At 42.6% G+C, this 20,028-nt stretch overlaps 1 protein-coding gene across 1 annotated transcript in view; it reads left to right on the top strand.

The window, feature by feature from the left end:
- Positions 1-4,791: 4,791 nt before the first annotated feature.
- The window catches only part of clmpb (CXADR like membrane protein b), a 72,570-nt gene continuing 57,333 nt past the window's right edge, over positions 4,792-20,028 (top strand). The window contains exon 1 of the mRNA XM_084559171.1: positions 4,792-5,154. Within this exon, the coding sequence (XP_084415297.1) occupies positions 5,106-5,154 (49 nt within the window). The 5' untranslated portion in view covers positions 4,792-5,105. The remainder of the gene's footprint in view (positions 5,155-20,028) is intronic.

Genomic DNA, 20,028 nt, shown 5'->3' with positions numbered 1-20,028 from the left:
GGAAATCACAGGACAGGAAGAAGGCAAGACAAGAAACAAGGAAAAACTTAACAAAATAAAGAATGAAACATGAACAACGCTTAAAACACGAACACAGGAAACCAAAAGCAGAACCATGACAGTCTCACTGCATGTAGTGAGACATGAATTGTCCAGTTTTTTTTCTGTGACACAGAGCATGACTTCTCTACACAGTACAGTATTTCAGTTAGCAGTATCTCTCGGGCCTGCGCGGCGTATTCGTTTCATTGCAGTTTGTGAAATATTCATGGCATAACTTTTCCTATTTTTTGTGACACGGACCGTGACTTGTATGAAGTTGCTGTAACAGCAGGCAAAGAGGCTGACATAAGGCCACATCGGGAGGTTGTGGCTCCAGTCACACACAGGGCTTTCATCCATGAGACTTGGGTTTTATTCCCATATGTGACTATTACTTTTTCATTCTCATTCACTGTTTTTTTTTCCAAGTGATTAGGTTTAGGAAACAAGAACTTGGTAATGCTTAGCCATCAGAAACCAAAGGTTATGTTAAGGCATGAAAAACACATGGTCAGGGTTAGGCTACAAATAAAATGGAAGGCTTGATGTAAAATGTTGAGGACAGAGAGAACCATACATGGGAGCAGGGTGGGATGGGAATAATTTGCAGTTGCTGATGCTGTACCCTTGATGGTAAATTGCTATTTGATTGCACCTTAAGCATCATTCAATAAACAAACCTTTACAAAAAAAATGTGTAGGCATGTAAAGCTTGTTAAGATTTGTGTTTCGAAAAACATTCAGTTTAGGCATCTAAAAGTATTTTGATAGCCAAAATAGTGGAAGGCTTAGGAATCAAAACACTTCATTGGGTTTAGTGAACTAAAGATAGGTAGGGCTTGGATATTGAAAACACTAGGTTTAGTCATCAACAGTTGGTTAGATTTAGGCAATAAAATACTTGGTTAGGTTTTGAAATGAAAAAAAAAAAGACTTGGTTGGTTGGGTTTGTAATAATTGGACACAGTGGTGAATAGCACTGATGCCTCACAGCAAGAATGTTCCGGAATCCATGGGCCTTTCTGTGTGGAGTTTGCATGTTCTCCCTGTGTCTGCGTGGGTTCTCTCCGGGTACTCCGCTTCCTCCCACCGTCCAAAGGCATGCTTGTTAGGTTCATTGGTGATTCTAAATTGGCCGTAGGTGTGCATGTGAGTGTGAATGGTTGTCTGTCTCTCTGTGTTAGCCCTGCGATAGACTGGAGACCTGTCCAGGGTATACCCCATCTCTCGCTTGATGACAGCTGGGATAAGCTCCAGCACCCCCCGTGACCCTTCACAGGACAAGCGGTTACAGAAGATGAATGAATGAATGAAGACTTGGTTGGGTTTAGATAACAGCAGATTGGTAAGGCTTGCTATCGAAACCAAACCACCAGGTTTAGGCATCAAAACACTCGGTTGGGTTACGCAACAAAACAAACTGGAAGACTTAGGAATCAGAAATGATTAGGTTCAGACAACAAAACATTAGTAAAGCTTCTCATGTTTTGCCATGTGTTTTATTTTTCTGTTATTTCTGCTTTTATTTTGTTAACTGTTTCCTTTTGTATTATAGTTAGCTTGTCCTTCCTGTGTGTTCCCGCCTTTGTGATTGTCGTCCTGATTGTTTTCACCTGTGCCTAGTTACCCTGGTATGTATATATTGCCTGTGTCTCCCTTAGTCCTTTGCCAGTTTGTAATGTCTTATTCAGTGCAACCAGTTTTGTCTCTGCCTTGTTTTGACCATGACCTAGTATTCTTTGAGATTTTGTTATTTTACCTTGGTTTGCGGTTTTCCTTGAAGAGAGAGATTTTGTGTTACCTTGTCGTTCATTTTCTTGTTGTGTTTTTGCCTCATGAAGAGTGACTTTTATTTTTTTTTCCTCTGACATAAAGACTGAGTGAATTTGAACGTCTTCTCTGAGTTGTGCATTTGGGTTCAAACCTTATACAGTCGTGACAAGTCTTAGGCAATAACAATACTTTGTTAGGTTTAGCCATCAGAAATGCATGATTAGGTTTAGGAAATGATCATGGTTTGGGTTGAAATACACCCAAATTTGTGGTGTGGAACCAACTGAAATGCATTATTTTCAGAGTTCTGCTCCGTGTCATGAAAACAATGGACCATTTGTTTTTAAGGACACAAATCAGATAAGTTGCTGTGACTTTTTCCAGAACTCCCATAAGACTGTGCTGTTTCGCTTAGATTACAGTAGGACTGTTGTCAGTGTGGGATAAATGTGTCTATCAAAGCCAGCCATACTTCCATAGCTGACACTGCAACAGCTTTTTTTTTTTTTTTTTTCCTTTTGTACTTCTCTATCCTGTGTTGAACCTCACTTCTGCGAATAACAACTTCGGCAGAGGGGAGCTGACCTTTATATTCCGCTGAAAATACAAAGGGAAAAAGAGAAAGAACTGTTGTAAACAAAATACCACACAAGGCAGAAAACATCACTTAACCGTGTCTTATCTGTCCCTCGCAACATCCGGAATTGTGCTGTTTATTTGTTACACCTCGCGAGTCTCAGCCGCCGTTTTCTGTGCACTTGTGTTTCTTTGAGTCTGAGTCTGTATTGCGAAACGGAGAAAACAAAGAGAATGTGTGTGCACTTCGACTGGCGCATGTGAGACATAGTTTCGAGCTATCTAGTTATTGGAACGGAAAGGAATGGAAGGAGGCTGGTGCTGAAGAGCAGGCCACTTGAGGGGGGAAAGAGAGAGCGAGGGAGCAGAGAGGGCCACGGGCGAGTGGAAATCCTTTTGTTATTTCTGTTGATTGTTGAGACACAGAAGAGGGGGTTTAATTTGACTCAAGGTCTGAGAGCGGATGGCAGCACTCCTTATTTTAATGTCTGTTTACCTAACTTAGACATGACGCTCTTAGAAGATGTCTTACCTGAAGCCAGTGGAGGGATAAAGGTGGGGTGGCAGTTTTGAGAAGCTGGTGGACAATTGAAAAGTGGGAAGCCAACACAAATGTGATATATGTGGTTCAAAACAGATGCTTATATGGCATTTGATCATGATCAGAGTCTGGAAAATATAAATAGTCTCAAAAATGCATCTTGTTGCAAAGTCATTTAGCTGAATCCTTAAATAAAGTAGGCTGCAATTGTAATCTAATTACTAAGAAAAATTTAATTTACACAATAAATACAAAAAAAATGTGATTATATTCAATATTGTGATATCGGTGACAGTCACAATACAGCACGAAATGTACAGTTTAAATTTGATTACATTCATAAATACACAGCAATTTCTTACTTCTGCATAACTACACTGGAAGAAAACATGACTACTGTGCAAGAGGAAGTGAAATCCTCACTATTTAAAAAAACAAACAAACCACTGGGTACAGTGACAGGGAGCAGTGCTACAAAACAAAACTAATTCAAAAATGGTCTTGCGTTACAGCACAGCCCTCATACTGTTTTTTTGTAATGCCATAGTATACATTGTTTTTTAGTTATTAACAGACACCACTGTGGTGCAGAGAAAACACAACATTAAAAGGCTGTTAATCGGTTTAGATTTTTGCACGCACTACATGGCCACACCCATACTCTGGTTATTTTATTCCTTATTGTTTACATGTTCCCTTCCATTGTATTTGTCAGTGACGAGAAATGGCTCATCATGGAGTCGGCCTCCCACTGGAAAACAAACTCACCTTTCCCCAGCTCTGAAAAGCTTTGTCATCTGAGACGGAAAAAGACTGCACCGCAAGAAAGCCATGTAATGGCATAGAGATATGTGGCACAAACACATCTAATATTAAATGTTTAATAAGGGATCTAATTATCATGTTAATTCTGCAGATCCCACAGTAAGAAGGTAGAAGGTATGCGAGCTGTAATATAATTTGCCACTTCTACTCTTTTAACTCTTAATTACACAGTAAGAAAAATGAGTTGTAGACACCATTTCCTTAAGTCACAGTTTTGTTTCACAGCCCCGCACCCTCAAGGTACTTGCCAAAATATTCATGCCATAATTTATTTCTCATTTCCTCCAAAAGGTGCATTTTTTTTTTTTCACTCCATTTATCTCTTTAATGGAACCTAACACTCACCAAACTGCAACCTGTATTGTAAAGTGACATATAATGGTTAACTGTTTGGTTTAGAAAATAATGAAAGCATAATAAATTATTGGATTGTGTCATCAGATGTCTTTCTTTGACTCATATTTATCATATTAGATGACATGACGAGGAACAACAACATGTTGACATTTGCTACTGATAAATGTTTTAAGCCATTAATCAGTTATCAGTTCCTCTGCATTATCAATCGACTAATCCTTGCAGCACTGAAAGTATAAAAACAATGCAAATCATTTATAATGTATTAAAGCAGTGATGATATACAGCATGTCTATAGTCTATGAACATTGTATTTACTATAGCCTACATAAACTGACTCACTATAAAACCCATATGCAGTTAAATGTTTTATAGTACTCTATTAGCTAATATTATTTTCTTTCAGGGCAACTTTAAATACATCCAGAACAAAGAAATGCTCTCTCTGGTGTTTGCAGCCTAACAAGAGGCAACAAGCCATTTAGTGTGTGTTGCAGGATGCTCGGCTGTGTAAGAGAACTTCATACTCTAGAGGTCTCCATCCTTCAGCATCCCCTCATCCTCCACCTATTCGCCCTCCTCCTCCTCCTCCTTCTCCTTCTCCTCCTCCTCTCTGGCATTTTGTGCAGCGGAGGAGGAAAGGAGGAGAGACTGCTGAGGAGGAGACAGAGGGGACCCTGAGACGACACGTCCCACGCCAGAGCCAGACAGCCAGGGAACTTTGATTTCACGCCAAGTATGAAATGATGATAATGACGATGAAGAGAAAGAGCCACGTTTCTTGCCCTTCTTCTTCTTCTCTTTGGGAGGCTTAGATATGTCGGGCGTGTGCAACATATGATGTCCTTGGACTCGTGCGTTCAATGAAGATTTATTTATCTCCGATTTCGCTCCTCGATTCGCTGATGGTGCCGCTGCGTTGTGCCTGCGCTTAGGTCAGCCGAATGAATTTGAAGGCGGTCTGAGCGCATTGTTTCCAGCTCCGTTGCATATGGGATTTCCAGCCGTGATGTCTGCAATATTTCGCTCTTTGTTTCTGGGTAAGTCACTTTGCATTTCTTTAAAAGACAACGAGTTCATCTAAGGCGCATCGGAGCGTGTTCCCCTGACGGTTCTCAATGTGGATGCGGACAATGCATGTCCTTCTGTATGTTCTTAGTAACCCGTATTTACACCTTATTCACTGCACATCTTACAGCCTCTATCTAGAATGATGTCAGCATCTATTTATTTTTTATTTTATTCCCACCCGTATACTAACCCCTGCCACTTTATAATGCGCATACATTACGAGGTGGCTATTTATATTTACGCGCATATGAAATATGGAACAGTCAACATTTATTTCCAAACCATGCCGACAGCCGTTCTGGAGGAAGCTCTCAAAGTGGAACAGATTAAAGGGGATAAAAGTTCACCTGACCCCTCCCTTTAGATTTGCTGTCCAGTTGTATCTGTATTGACACACGTCGTTCGTTTTCTATGAAAGAACATATTTTAAATTGTGTTACATTCAGAAACACTGGCACAGTGGTAAGAACATGTCTCTATGCAGTTTCCATTGTTGTTGGTATCAATTTGAGAATATCCGAATCTGCTTGAATGCCTTTGGTTTGAAATGGAACTTGAAAAGGTTAATTGAAAACATCTGTTTTACATGGGGCCCCGTTTAAAGTAGAGGACTGAAAGCCTCCTTTGTCTTCACAGCGTTTTGTTTTATTCCTTCTGCTACCTACTGTATATGCTCACAGTAACACTGCTCCTATGTTTCTCTTACTGTTACTATTTTTACAGCAATACAGTGTAGAGGGCCTGAAGGGGCTTCCAGGTTCAGAGCTAAATGAGGAATGTTTAATTCCACTGTGACTGCACTGACTGGAAGTTACTGTAGCACCGTGAGACAGTGTGTAAAAATGACTTCCAGTAAGTGGTTTTATTCTCCCCACTGCTGTCTCATCACCTGCAGTGAAACACGTCGGGGGAAAAAACTCCCCTTCCCGCTGGGAGGAATTGGGCTTAAAGCAGTGTTTTTCAAAAAGCTCTATATTTTTTTTTTAAATCTGAAATGTCTTTGAATAGGGGGCTTAGTATGAAACAGTTTGGAACCATCTGCATTAAGTGAGTGATTCGGGGTGGCCGGATGAGGAATGTGCTCTGGTTAGAGTCCAAAAGTCGTGCTCTAGTATATACTGACTTTACTGCAGTCTGGAGAGGAATGAAAACACCTCTGCACATGTCTTTAATTTTGAACTCTATTAGTTCTGATGTACAACTGATGTTATTTGCTCATGCTTGATGTGGCTCGTGCGGCGGGCTTGTAAATGCCCAAAGAGTTTATTATCTTCAGCTCCAATTATTCAGTTATATTGTGGTGATCTGTCTGTGGGGTACCCTGCCCCTTTCCCAGTGCATTCTGGGAAGGGCTCCAATCCCCTGTGACCCTGAACAAGATATATAGAAAGCTGGAGGTTGTGGATCATGTGGGGGACCTGCATGCTGTACATGTTTACCTGTCAGGGCTTACATTGGTAGGCCAGTCAGTCCACAGTATATGCTCAGTGGTGACGGCCACTGATCCTTAGTTTAACTTAAGAAGCTGACTCTGCAATGTGCACTGAATGCACACAATTTTTGGCTCAGATCTTCATCCCTGTTATGATAGATAATGGTGTATTTCAAGATAAACATGTAGATTATCTCAATTCCAGCTCCTTAGTAATAACAATGAATGAAAATACAACCTTTTCTTTCAAGCCGAGCTGAAAACACTAATTACACACAGAAATGAATTCCCAAATAATAGTAGCACATTTTTCTTGAAATAACCAAATGCTTCTGCCCAGAGTATTAAATGACTTGTTGTTGCCATGGTGAAGCTTTTCCCCTTCCCTATTCCATGTTACAAGATATGACTATGAACAATTCGTGCAGCTGAAAATTATGAAATAGGACTGCACGTCTGAATCTGTCGCAACCTGGGTCACATGTCTCTCATGCGAGAACAAAATATCTGCCAGTCAGCCAAACCAGCGAAAGAGCCTGACCAAGGAGATATATGTAGCTTTTCAAGCTAGGCCGCTCTGCTGTGCCAGACTGAAGGACGTTTCCCCAAAGTTATAGGCTGTATTAATTCAAGATCAACACTGAGGCCAAGTAAAGAGAGGAAGTAGCTGTTTTCTCCTAAAAGAATCAATAGTCATTAATAGAGGCTCATTTTCTTTTTTTTTTTATTTGGCCTCACAAGTCCTGATACATTCTTAAATGAATGTCTGTTGGAGATGTAATATCCACTGTTCACATTACAGATAAGTAGCACAATTAATTGCCAGAGAGAGCTCGGAAGCTCCCTTCGGTAACTCTGCCGATACGAAGTGAGAAGCAGAACAAGGTCAAATAAAGTAACTCGGCACCAGCATGGTGCAGTTGGAGATTCAGCCAGGTAGAGGAGACCAGTGATTGATTGCCTGTCTGTTCCTGTGCCAGGATTAAATGATTGTGAATGAGGGAATTTGAAGATGACTGTCCAAGAAGTAATAACACAGTGTAAGTCACTTGACAGAAATGTAATTGGAAAGTATGAGCAGCTTTTATATGAGATCCAAACCTCTGCACCCTCACTCGACGGAGTCTGATGTTCATTTGAGCGTCAGTCTATAGGAAAATTGCAGCGCGAGTGATCTCGGCAACTCAGCAGGGTCTTAACATTGTGCTGATGGGTCTGCATGTAAACAGTACATGTGTTTAACAGTGAGAAGATGGCAGCGACTATGCACGCCTGCTAGTGTTAGATGTAGATAAAGAGAGCGGTGGCTCCAAACAGAAATTCTGTCCCCATTCTATATTTAGCATGTCTGCCGGGGTAGGCAGAGGATCTCTGAAATGTGAAGATGACAGGAGCCTCCTGAGCCAGAGGTTATGAAGTGACATCTTGATGTGTTTGCGCCTGAATCACACTCCCACACACACCCAGCCAAAGACGTCTGACATTCCTACAATCCCAGAGACATTTCGATATTTGGCGTCTAGTTACCATACATTAGGTCTTGGTTTTGATCTTCTTGTGCCTCACATTATTCTTCAGCGTTATCATTTGGCTCGCCCACATGTACGTTTGCAGCTGTGAAAATATTTGGTTTTGAACTGTGTATGATGAATTTGGCAGTGCTCCTCTCTGGTATTTGAAGTTGCATGATATTGTGAGTTAGGTGCAGAGCGTTAACCTTCATCCCACAATGTTAAAAGCATAAAGCATGAAATGACTTGAAATCTTGCTTTAATTGGCAAGTACAATTCATTCTAACAAGATGCAGACATCAGTATGTTCAACTCTTTCTCAAATACAGACAAAGCACAGGAGCATTATAAATCACCACAAGACTTAATATGCAGCGGATATTGCATTCTCTGCACAACATAACACAGAGTATGGCTGCAGCTGCTGGGGGAAAAATAACAAAGATCAATGAAATTGCCTCCCTTCCATCTACAGTGTCAGTTAGTTCAAATGCAAAGTGTAAACACATGCCCATCAAGAAAGGATTGTATTACTCAAAGCAAAAGTGGCCAATCTGAACGGCTCAGCAAGGGCAGAGCCCTCTGGAATGCGAAACCTCTACCGAGGGTGACTGAAGAGACATGCAGATGAGTCTAGCCGTTCTCAAAACAATTGACCCATATCATTAACAAACACTGATTTGCCTTCCAAGCACTTTCTGTCTGATGCGTATGGCCTTTGAATGACAGCGTGCTTCCCTGAATAACAAGCCGTCCTCTCTCTGTACCTGAGGGATTCTTCATGTTTCATTGATTGTGGTGCTTTTAGTGAGAAGGTCTTTCTATTCTGTTGCTGAATGCCACGCTTTGAATGAGAGTGTTTGTAGGTGAAGGTGTTCCTGCTTTGTACAGTAAGTGCTTTTATTCCTACAGTTAGACAGTCGAGGCAGGTCATATTTTCATTGCAGCTGAAGACGCATGAGTAAAATGAAGGTTGCACTGGCGGTTGTAACGTGGTAATTCCCGAATTCACCGACTGCTTCCACAGTGTTTCCTTTGTTTGACCGTTCCTTCGTCCTTCTCCCGGTATGTTTTCGCCACACCCATAATTTTCAATCTATCGAGGCCTCATTCTGTATGGACCTTTTGTCACTTGCATCTTGTAAAACACAAGACACATGCCTGGACAGAGCCGATTTGTGTAGTGTTTCTGACCTATAAACCCTCCCCCTTTCATCCTTCACTGGGAAAATTACTGCCAGATTATTTTGAAATGTATGAACAGGAACTGCCTTTTTCACTTTACTGCTAATCTTTGACAGATGTTCTGGGGAGGCTCACGTTCACATTAACTGGAACCACATGCGCAGTCTACGCATGACATTACACCAACGCACCAGTATGCTGCACTGTACAGATTGGCTATTAGGGATTCAGACATTTTGTGCAGTACGTTGTCAGTAGGATCATTTTTATAGTGAAAAACACACTGAGATCACACTGAGATGGGTAATGTTTTAAAGGAATCTTTAATTTTTGCAGTCAGTCAAGCCATGTGAAGTAAATGTTTTCTTCCGTTATTAATACCAAAGATCTTACTAATTATGTTGTCGTCTTAAACAGTCAGTAGGTTGATTAATTAGTTAACTGGCAGAAAAGTAACACAGGCAATTGAATTGAATTATAGTACCTAAGTAGTGTGGATGTATATACAACAACAAAGTTGATTAGTTTGAAGGAAGTTAACATCTTTTTATTTGTTAACTCCAAGCACTTGGTTAAGGGTTAGGGAAACAATATGGCCTTGGTTAAAACTGAAAAAACACAATTGGCACATAAAGCTAAGCAGCAACTCCTGGGGCTGAAAAACGAAGCCAACGTGGAAGTGCCAAAAACTTGCAGTTCCTCAAGTGCTAGAGGCTTGCTTCACAAACGAGTCAATCCCCACAGACCTCCATCTTAGAAAGCCCAACTTTAGAACAGAAATATCCACGTTTACAGCCTGCTTCTGGTCTGTATAGCTTATTTCCCCCATTTTATATTGCGGGTGAATGTTTTCCGCATTAAAACCACTCTTCAGGAATCCTGATGGACCATTTGTCCATCTTTACGTGCAGTAACTGCTTAATGCATGACATACAGCCTGTCTAATATATTAACCTTCAACCAAAAGCTCAGCCTGGGATCCTCAGTAGTATATGGTGTACACCCAGACTCCATCTTAGCCATCTTCCTATGAAATCCATGAAGTAAGTAAATGTGGAACTTTCTCTTTTAAAACGATGATCCATTACAAGGTTAAGCTTCCACAAAGTGTGTTGCGCCATACAAATTTGCATTACATACACATAATTCATGGGAGTTCAAGGCTAGAATTTCAGTTATTCATGCCTCTAAAATAGATGAATGGATTTCACGTACTGTAAGTTCAATGTCTTTAGATGTGACTGTTGGCCAGACAGAACAGACTTGACAAAATGTCACAGAGGGCTTTGGGAAAATGCGAATTGATGAAAAATAATCAATAGTTTGCTCTAGAAGGAAAATAATTGCCTGCGGGGCCCATCACATCTATTCTGATCATTTTCGCTGTACTGAGGGATAATTTTGATCAAGTGCCTTATTAGACGACCCTGAGACAGCACTGACAATAGCACCGTTCACCTCCCAGCCTGACCCTTCACCTCATTGCTTCACCCCACCACCTGCAGGCCTTTCGGCAGCTGACCTAAGCAGATGGATGCAGCTAACTGTGTCATTGAGAAAGTATTTTACCATTGCATTGTGGTATTTAGAATGTGAATTTTATATGACCATATTCCAGTAGTACCTCTCCATTATGGATGTTAAACAGTGAATGAAATGGCAAGAAGCTAGCGTTTCTCCTCCAATGATGAATGTCAATTTTTTTCTTTATATTGTTGCTGTCATGCAGTCCATGGCTTAAATCTGACTACCTCTGTATTTTGCTGATAATACAAAATTTGATATGCAGTATATTTGGTTGTAACTCAACCTGTCACATCAACCTCTAACCATGTCTAACATATTTTGTCATGTTTTATGCAACAATCTTAAAAATGTCAATGAATTAAGACAATGTAGGTAAAAACAAGACAGCAGATTTATCATATCACCTACTCTGAAACTAAAATGGGTAGAAACTTTTGGCAGTCGAAATGTCAGCGAAACATCCAGCCGCCCTCCGGCTCTCCGTAATCTATCCTGTCATGGCCGTTTGCTCCAAAAAGAGGATTTCTGCCTTATTTCCCATTGTGAGTAGCTGTTAAAGTCATCGGAGCAAGCACAATTGCGGCTTTCTATTTTCCTAGAAAAATGTGAAGCCATTTTCTGCTTGTGAGCATAAATATTTTAATCAGGATCTGTGATTGTTTAATGCGGGGCAGATCAAAGAGCGAACAAAACGGAGATAAACGCTGATGCTGTCTGCGAGGTGGAGCAAGAAACCGTCCCCCCGTTGATTCACCCCTCCAAAGGTCTGTCTTGATATTAATTCTTTTCGGCTATTGACGTTGCTGGAAATATCACCAAATGCAAAAAAAAATAAAATAAAAAAAAATAGCATTTAAAATGATTTGTTTATCAAGGGGCGGGGGTTGAGATGCTATCATCGCTGAGCTCCCAGTCCTGTTGTGGTGCTTTCAAGTGTTTTCTGCCTTAGTGAATAGTGGCAGAGTAAAATAAAGCTGGCATGCTTGTCTTCTCTAAGCAGAACATGTTTTTGATCTGCGCTCTCCGTCTCCGAAACCAGGTATATCTTGTTTTGTATGCAGCTGTGCGATACAACCGAACAGAAAAATAAACAGCTAAAAACGTAAAATCCCTATTGCCGAGGTGTCTTTCACTTTAAAGGAGGTTAGCATAGCTTACATCAATGACACAAAAAAAGGAAAGTGCAGTATTGATACAACATTTACAACCAATTAGCTGATCTGGGGTGACATTGCTTGCCTTAGAGTAGAGGTCAAGCATGTGTGTCTCGCCAAATAGTTCCCCCGGAATCCTGTTAACATGACGGAGGTTGACCGAGCCCGCGGATTTCATGTAATCTATTTACTCCAAAGGCTGGACACCAATCGGACAGCAAAGTGTTTCCATTGCTGGACGGGTCTTTTGCTTGCCTCATATTTGCAGTGAATGACAGGGTGTCAAAACCCCAGTAAACTGTCTGCCAATAATTGATCATGTCTTACCAGTCGCTTAGCACTTTGAATGGTCGTGGGGTGCACCTGTCAGACTTCAGCCTGTGTGTTGCCTCAACTCACGCTGTGATTATTGATTACCATGTCCAGATTTCAACTTGGACATTCAAACAGTATTGTGCTGCTGAGATGACAGTCAGCAAGAGAAAACAGCTCACAGCTGGACTATGAGCACCAGGTGTCCTCCCCATAAAGCTACATTAAAGCAAAGGTTTTTTCTTGGGTGCAGACTGAAAGGATTCTGAAACGCACATGTATTTATTCCAACATGGTACCACTGCACAAAAGATTTTTGCTCTCCTCCACATGGGATTCAGTTGTAATCCAATCCCAAGAATTGACTGCAGATGAATGAAAGCAACTTGCACTGCACCAAACAATGGCAGCAAGTTTTTTTTCCCCTCCTTTCTTCTGTCCTGCTCTTCCAATTGGGACTGGACTGAATGAACAGGAGGAAATGTTCCACGTCGCTCTATTTAGGCGCCTGCTGTTCCTTTCAATTTGAAGCAGTCTATTAGCCCAGCAAGCAGGACACTCCATTAGGTGTTTTGAACCCGCACGCTCCGTTGTCTCACTCCATTTCCTCTTTTGCTTGCCAGTCTTCCCTAAAGCGTTAGTGGCTTTAATCAGCAAAGGCCCTCCTGCCCTTCAGACATTTATCTTCAGCCGCTTTTGGTCGTCACTGAGCAGCCGGGGAAGGCCAAAAGATGAATGGTGTTTGGAAGAGAGGGAATTCGGTGGTCATTGATTAGAATGCTGCAAGACAAAGTGGTTACCTGCACAAGACCTGTACACCATCTGGAGAATCCTTCCCAGTGTTAGTGCATGGAGTCAGGACTCTACCATCTGTCCAGTTTAGATCTATACTCAGTTTTATATTGGCTGGGGGAAAAACAGTTGACCATGCAGTAAGTTTAAATAGTGGCCTTAATCTATTTATGGACTGTAACAAAACTTTGGCAACGACCTTTAAAGCTCTGTAAGATATGCAGTTCTGCTGATGAATTCTTTATAGGGATAAAATCCTTCGTCATCAGAACCCTACCTTGTGTAATTGCCATTCAGGAGGAACTGTAAAATGCACTAATTTCGGTCCAGTATTGGGTTGCCAGTGCTGTTCTCTTTCAGTGGATGTTGCGTGATGGATGGTTTAATTATCCAACCACAATGGCAGCCATTTGGTCCTTCATAGCGCAGCGAAAACATTGTAAACCGAATATCATTGATCAATTGCTAAGTTGTCCACAAATTAAGTATGTGCTGCCAGTGATTGCACTACACCATTCCTCCTCTGTATTTCACATTAAAGAGAGCGGAGCCTTTTTATCAAGCCGAAAGGTTGAGAGTGTTTTTATTTATTTTTTTTTTTCTGCAGGAGATGAAGTTGCTTATTCAGGCCCTCAGGATTGTCAGAATACAGTATATTGTCTGTGCTGAAAAAGCTCTTTTTTTTTTTTTTTTCCCTCCCTCCTTTCCGAGCAGAACAGATGGCACCACCGCCGTTTTTTTCCAACTCGTTAGACTTGACTTGTTGATGAAATGGAGCCTTTACGCTATACTGCCCATGCAGATGTGTAGCTGTACATTCTTAATGTATCCTCTATTGTGAACTGCCCTGCAGTATGGGAAGTAAAATCCATACCCTGAGGGATCTACAAGGCTCCATATTGTTTTAGTTTGTTTTTTTTTTCAAAACAAGACTCCTTATGTCCCTGACCAGGAAGGCAATGCTAGCTTTGTACATGGACAATATAGTGAACATTTAAGGTATTTGTGCTTGTTACTGCTGGATAAACACTGCAGCTGAATTCTAGGAGTTTTCTTATGGTTGTGTTTTCAGTACAGGACCCCAGAGACTTTCAATCGATGCCAACAATCTTCCAATCACAACTCGCAGCTCATTCGGCGAATATAACCGCGCATTTGCACCATTTGCTCGAATAATCCTCAGCAGTTCTGTTTAATGCCCTGCGATAGGCTGGCGACCTGTCCAGGGTGTACCCCGCCTCTCGCCCAGCGACAGCTGGGATAGGCTCCAGCCCCCTGCGACCCTCCAGAGGATAAGCAGTTACAGAAAACAAATGAATGAGTTCTGTTTAATGCACGCCTGTTTAGCCTGGCCCATCATGCAGTTTGTCAGGCCCAACTTACTGAGCACCACATCTCTTGTCAAGAGACAAACGGGGGCTTAGGACTCCACTCATGAGGCCTGTCATGGTTTGGCATTGTTGTCCGGACTGTCACAGCTTGTATGAAATTGTCTTATTGTGGCTGCTGGATGGGAATGGTGAAGTTCTCCTGTGTGTGAACGGTGCAGCAGCGAGCAACTGCTCTCCAACTTTGACGTCTCGCTCAACATTATTTAGCACACGGCTTTTCTTTTTCTTTTTTGGACCTCACATTTTCTCCCAGCGGCGGACATAATTTTTATTTTGTGTGTCTTTCTTCAAGAGGGAAATGGAGAGTGTTAGCATTTGGCTTGATTTGCTGTCGGGGGTCCAAAGAAGCTGCGGAGAAGGAAATAGCAGACTTTGCAAATTCAAGTTCTTAAAATAATTAAAGTTGGCATGATGACTCTGACTTCTAGACGAGTCCAAGCTTAAAAAAAAAAAAAAAAAAAGAGGCAGCTTTGGGTGTTACCACACAGCTAACTGTGTTGCACTCTGAAATGAGGAATAATGAAGGTCAAAATGTGAAGTGTGTAGGTAATATGAAATGAAATACATAATTCTGTCAGTGTGGAGTGAAGTGAAGCTTTTCATCACTAACCCATCATAGTCTAAAGAAAAAATTATTTTTTCCATTTAGGAGTGGTAGACGCTGTTTACTCTATTAACCTTTCCTCTCGGTTACACTCTTGACATTGAACAATGTGAAGGAAGCCGACTCTGCTGGCCCTTTTGCTAATGAGGCAATTAAGTCCATCCTGCCTTGGTTGAGCACGGGGCCGAGAGAGCGAGGCGAGTCATCTGCTGTGTCAGCAAACACCAAGCATCTTAGCCGCGCTGCAGTCGGAATGCATAACTAGCCCTCCTTTGTTGTAGTGGTCTCCCGGTCCTTGTGGTTCTCTCTTGTCAGTGTGACCCGTAGCACAGCTGGAGATCACAGGCGGCATCAGGCCGTGTTTATCCAAGTGCACTGGATCGCAGCAAATGGAAATGGAAGAAAAACACTAAACTAAAATGATGTTTGCGCTCTGCTCATAAGCTGTTGTGAAGTCATGGTGGGCAGCAACCGTGCATGTTATGGTGGGATAACACGAGCGGCACATAGAGCATGGAATGGTAGCAGTGCATTATTTATATGATTCTCTGCGATATGCAGCTGATATTGACTTGTTAGCTCTTCAGAATACACATCTTAGATATGTTACTTACAAAAAAAACAATGGAATAAGGATTTTGCACTAAGATTCATATTTCTGGAACATTCTGATACCTCTTTTATTATGGAGACTCCAGTTGACATGAGTATTAAGCAACTTTTTACAAGAAAATATATGCCAGGAGATAAAAAAAGGGCTCTTTGTTGGTTGACAGACTTAAAGCCAGTGTCAGGAATGGCTTACAGTGCTGCTGGAGGTTTACTTTAGAGTACAGTGGAGTGAAATTTGGATGGTAATGGGGAAAAACAATCCATGCTTTCTTCTCATCTTGCAGGGATGTGACTATATAACTGTGTGAAAGCACGCACAATTGAGAGGCTGTCAATGATTGTGTCCACATCTGATTTTATCCTCAGATCCCTTCTTTGACACATGTTTGAGGGATACTGCGGAATTTCAATTGCCTCAAGAGCTTTCCAGGATAACGGTGATGGCTAGAAAATGTGCTGATACTCAGCATTCACCCCTGTTACCCATTTAAACAAGTTTGACAGCAATTAGCATGTTTCTTCCCTCTTAGCCCAGTGACTGTCTGCTGCGAGCGGCTGCTGTGTCATACAAAAGGGGCTGGCATTAGGGCCTGAGTTAATGTGTTTAAGGGATGCACAATTCTAACGAGCGATAACCGAAGGCTTACGGCTGCTCAGAAGGGATTAGGAGACGTAGTTGTCTGTCTTAAAGCTCAGGCTTAACCATCATACATTTTTTTTTTTTCCCCCTTCTCCATCTTTCCTCGCCGGTAATGAATCGGCAGAGTTTCCTGACACAAGGCATGAAAAGGAACATCTCGCTCAGTGGGGAATAAAGATGGCTGCTCATTAGCTCCGGAAAGGTGTACCGAACCAGAAAGGGGAGATGTCTGGGCAGATTTGCTTGAAATCAATGCTTGTCCTCTGAAGCTGCCACAACGTATCAGACAAGATTCAGAAGCTCTCACATAGGCAAGCAAAAGTATGCTCAAGCCACACAGACATATGTACAGCATGCAGTGTTAATGCCAAAAGCGCTCTGTGAGCACCCTGGCTCCTTTCAGCATCAGATTTCAGCCTTCTTGTTGCAGGTTCCACTGTCCACTTTAACATATCTGCCTTTGACCGGATCAATACGGAGTGATTATCCCCACTTGGGTGTGAGATGCCACTGAAGTAGCAGGACCGGAGGATAACAGAGGTGACGGTTTTGGGTTACAGGTCACTAAAAGATGCACAGTGGCAAGGGCGCCGGAAAAACTGCACAGTTAGCAGCGGTCCGCGATGGCAACTGACCACATGTGTTTGCTCCTGGCTAAAATAACTGCTGGCTAAAATGACTGACACTGGACAAGACCGGTTACATGGCTATTCTGCAAAATATGCGAAAGGAAAGCCACACGATAACTGCACGTGTTGCTTAAGTTTACACTCACACAGGCACAGGAAGGTCCTTTTTCTGTTTCTATGATGCTTGAGCAAGCAAGCCATTGCCAAGCAAATACCTATAACAGGTAACTGAGTCTTAACTGTCTGGTTGTGGAAGCTGTCGCTTAACTCCAACTCCACTCGCATCTTAGGTTGCTCGTCAGACTGTCGACAATTCCCTGAGAACTAAACTGGAAGTCCTGGCCCAGATATCTGCTAGCCTATAGCATTATTATTTGCCCCAGAGGCCAAATCATCAGATGAAAACCAATGGACTCCAAGATTGACATATCTGGAATATAGCTTTTATGATTGTATTCCATTCATCCAATATTCAGCTGACAATGGAATACTCTTATTTTATTTAGCATGTGGAGCAATGCTACAAAATCAGGACAGATGATAGGACTACAGTCTGTCCTTTATCTCCAGCTAACAGCTCTCTTTACAAAAAATAAATAGGCCTTGGTGCACGTTTTTCTGAAGTGGTGTCAATAGTCTTGTCACCCGCCCCTGTGATGTCCTTGTGAGGCAGATCCAGAGACATTTCCATTGACATCTAAGTTAGTACCAGTTCGTCGTCTGAAAACTGAACTACGCTGGGTCCTTGGGGAAATCGTAATGCAACCGCGTCAGCTCATTTTTGATTATTAATGAAAGTTATTGCGTCGAAGCGCCAAGCAGCGACCTAGTTAGAGCACCGCCCACTCTGGCATCTCCTTCACTCCCCCTCCTTCGCCCCTCTTCTCAGCCCGCTGCATACATAATCACAATCCCGCAGCTGATCCCGTGAAAGTGAGGGTGGAGGTTGTTCTGTAGGAAGGGGGAGAACAGATATTTAACCTGCCCCGGGCGGTGGGTGGACATTTTGATGTATTATTGCAGACATTATCGTTTGAATGCGTTAGCGTGACCGGAGAAGCATAAGTTTAGAAAGCCCTCCTTATTTTACGTATTGATTTTTGTTTAACATCACCTGTAGCTGAGCTTAAGTAATCCCACTTATTGTTTATCACGTCTGTCACGGTGTATAGCATTATACTTCACTGGAACCAACAAATAGATGTTTTTTGCAGACTCCAAATGCTTTCTCCATTGCTACTGGTTGTGTACATGGCATTGAAACATAATACAAGTATGAATGATGTTTCACTAGCCTGACCAGCTTGGTCATTAATCCTAATATTTAGTCTGTAGCCACCATCCACTCCCAGCCACGGCTTGACTACAAGTAATCATAGACGTACACCCCTGTGTATTGGGCGGCAGGAAAAAACACTACAAGCGCAGAGGCTTAGTCCATCAATCTAAGAGGCCAGACATTTTTTCTCTAACCCCACCTTGGACAATTTTTACATGGCACCCTCCCCCAGCCTGAGGGAGTATGTTTATGAGCCCTTTCTCTTACTGTCCCGTCTCATCCCAATGCTCCCTCTTATGAGACCAGGGTTCTGAACAAAGTGGGCTTTCCGCCGCGGTGGTGATGGATGGCCACTCAGCTGTACGCGACTTGCTCACCAGAGGCCGGCCATATTTCTCCTTCCCTGCCCGTGTGGACCAGGATCTGCATGAGGACCGTCAGGGAGGCTGTTTTTCTGTGTGCTCAGCAGGGCCGAGCAGGAGTATTTGATTAGATGTAATGGAATTACAGTAATCTGATTCCAAAAAAGATGACATCTGTAATCTGTTGGAGTTACTGTAAATATGCGGTAATCAGATCACAGATGCTTGTGATGCTTCAGAGTTATTGCATAGCTCAGTACAACTGTGGCATCTAAATTGTGGAATTTCTTCATGTACTGCAGAATTGTAGATTAAAATGAACCCTATTAAGTGAGTGCTCTTGCGGGAGCGTGACATACTGTAAATGAACTATTCTAGCAGTATTAGTGGTTACAATTTTCTGCAGGTAATCAGCACTTTAAGTAATTGCTTGAAAATGTAATCCTCCTAACCCTCATAACTGGTGCTGCAGTGAATGGTGGGCTGGTTGGTGGAATGCGTTGGGGGGGAGTTGGATGAATGGATATGTTGAGGTGCAGGATGACCCGTGGGCTTTATTGGAGGCTACTGCTCGGTCATAGAGAGAATAAATGCTGCAGGGGAGCCCTGCATGGCAGCGCACTGCTGCTTTTGGGTCAGAGTCACGAAGGGAGAGAGTAGAGAGAGGATCCGTCATTGATCCTGTGGCATTAGCCGGGGCTGCGCTCATAATGAAGCTGATTCTGTGTGTGCTAAGTGTGAGAGCGCATGTGTTTGTGTAACCGATAACTCCTGTAAATATCTGCATCTGGAGTGTTTATGTCCTGGTGATTAATTAGAACTCATGTGGACACACATAAATCACTCAGAGCCTGTGTTTGCGTATGTGTGTATCCCCAGATGGCCTTGTGTGAGCGTATTTGCAATGCCCGTGAGTGTGTGTATTTTATTTGTGCAGGCGCGTGCTTCCAAACACACGTGTGCACCCCAAGATGCCTTTGAGTGAACATATTGCTGGGTATGCATTGTCATCGAGTGAGTATACTACGTCCGTGTATTTCCCTGACTTTGAGTGCGTGTTTGTGTTTGTGTGCGAGCGTGTGTGTGTGTGTACACAGTGATGAAGCAGGAGAGGCTGCTTGGCGACTCATCCATCATTTTCCCTCCTGGCCCGCGGTGCCCTCAGAGGAGCGCTGCGCTGTCACGGTGACATTGGGCTCATTTTGGAATAGAAAAATGGTGCATCCGCCCCCAGCGTTGCTGCCGCCTCACGTCGCCCCCCTCCCCAGCCGGCCAGCCAGCCAGCCAGCCAGCTTAGATGGTGCAGTAACAATTGCTCTAAAGGTCTGAGACTCGCTCCCTTGCTGTCCAGTTTACGCGCCGTATCCACAGGGACAGATTACTAATCAGAGCAAGTGCTCTACTGAAGGGCCC

Source organism: Chelon labrosus (genome assembly GCF_963514085.1).
Source record: "Chelon labrosus genome assembly, chromosome: 13".
In the NCBI taxonomy this organism is placed as follows: domain Eukaryota; kingdom Metazoa; phylum Chordata; class Actinopteri; order Mugiliformes; family Mugilidae; genus Chelon; species Chelon labrosus.
Note: the sequence above shows the minus strand (reverse complement) of the source record. Positions and strands in the feature narration are given on the sequence as shown.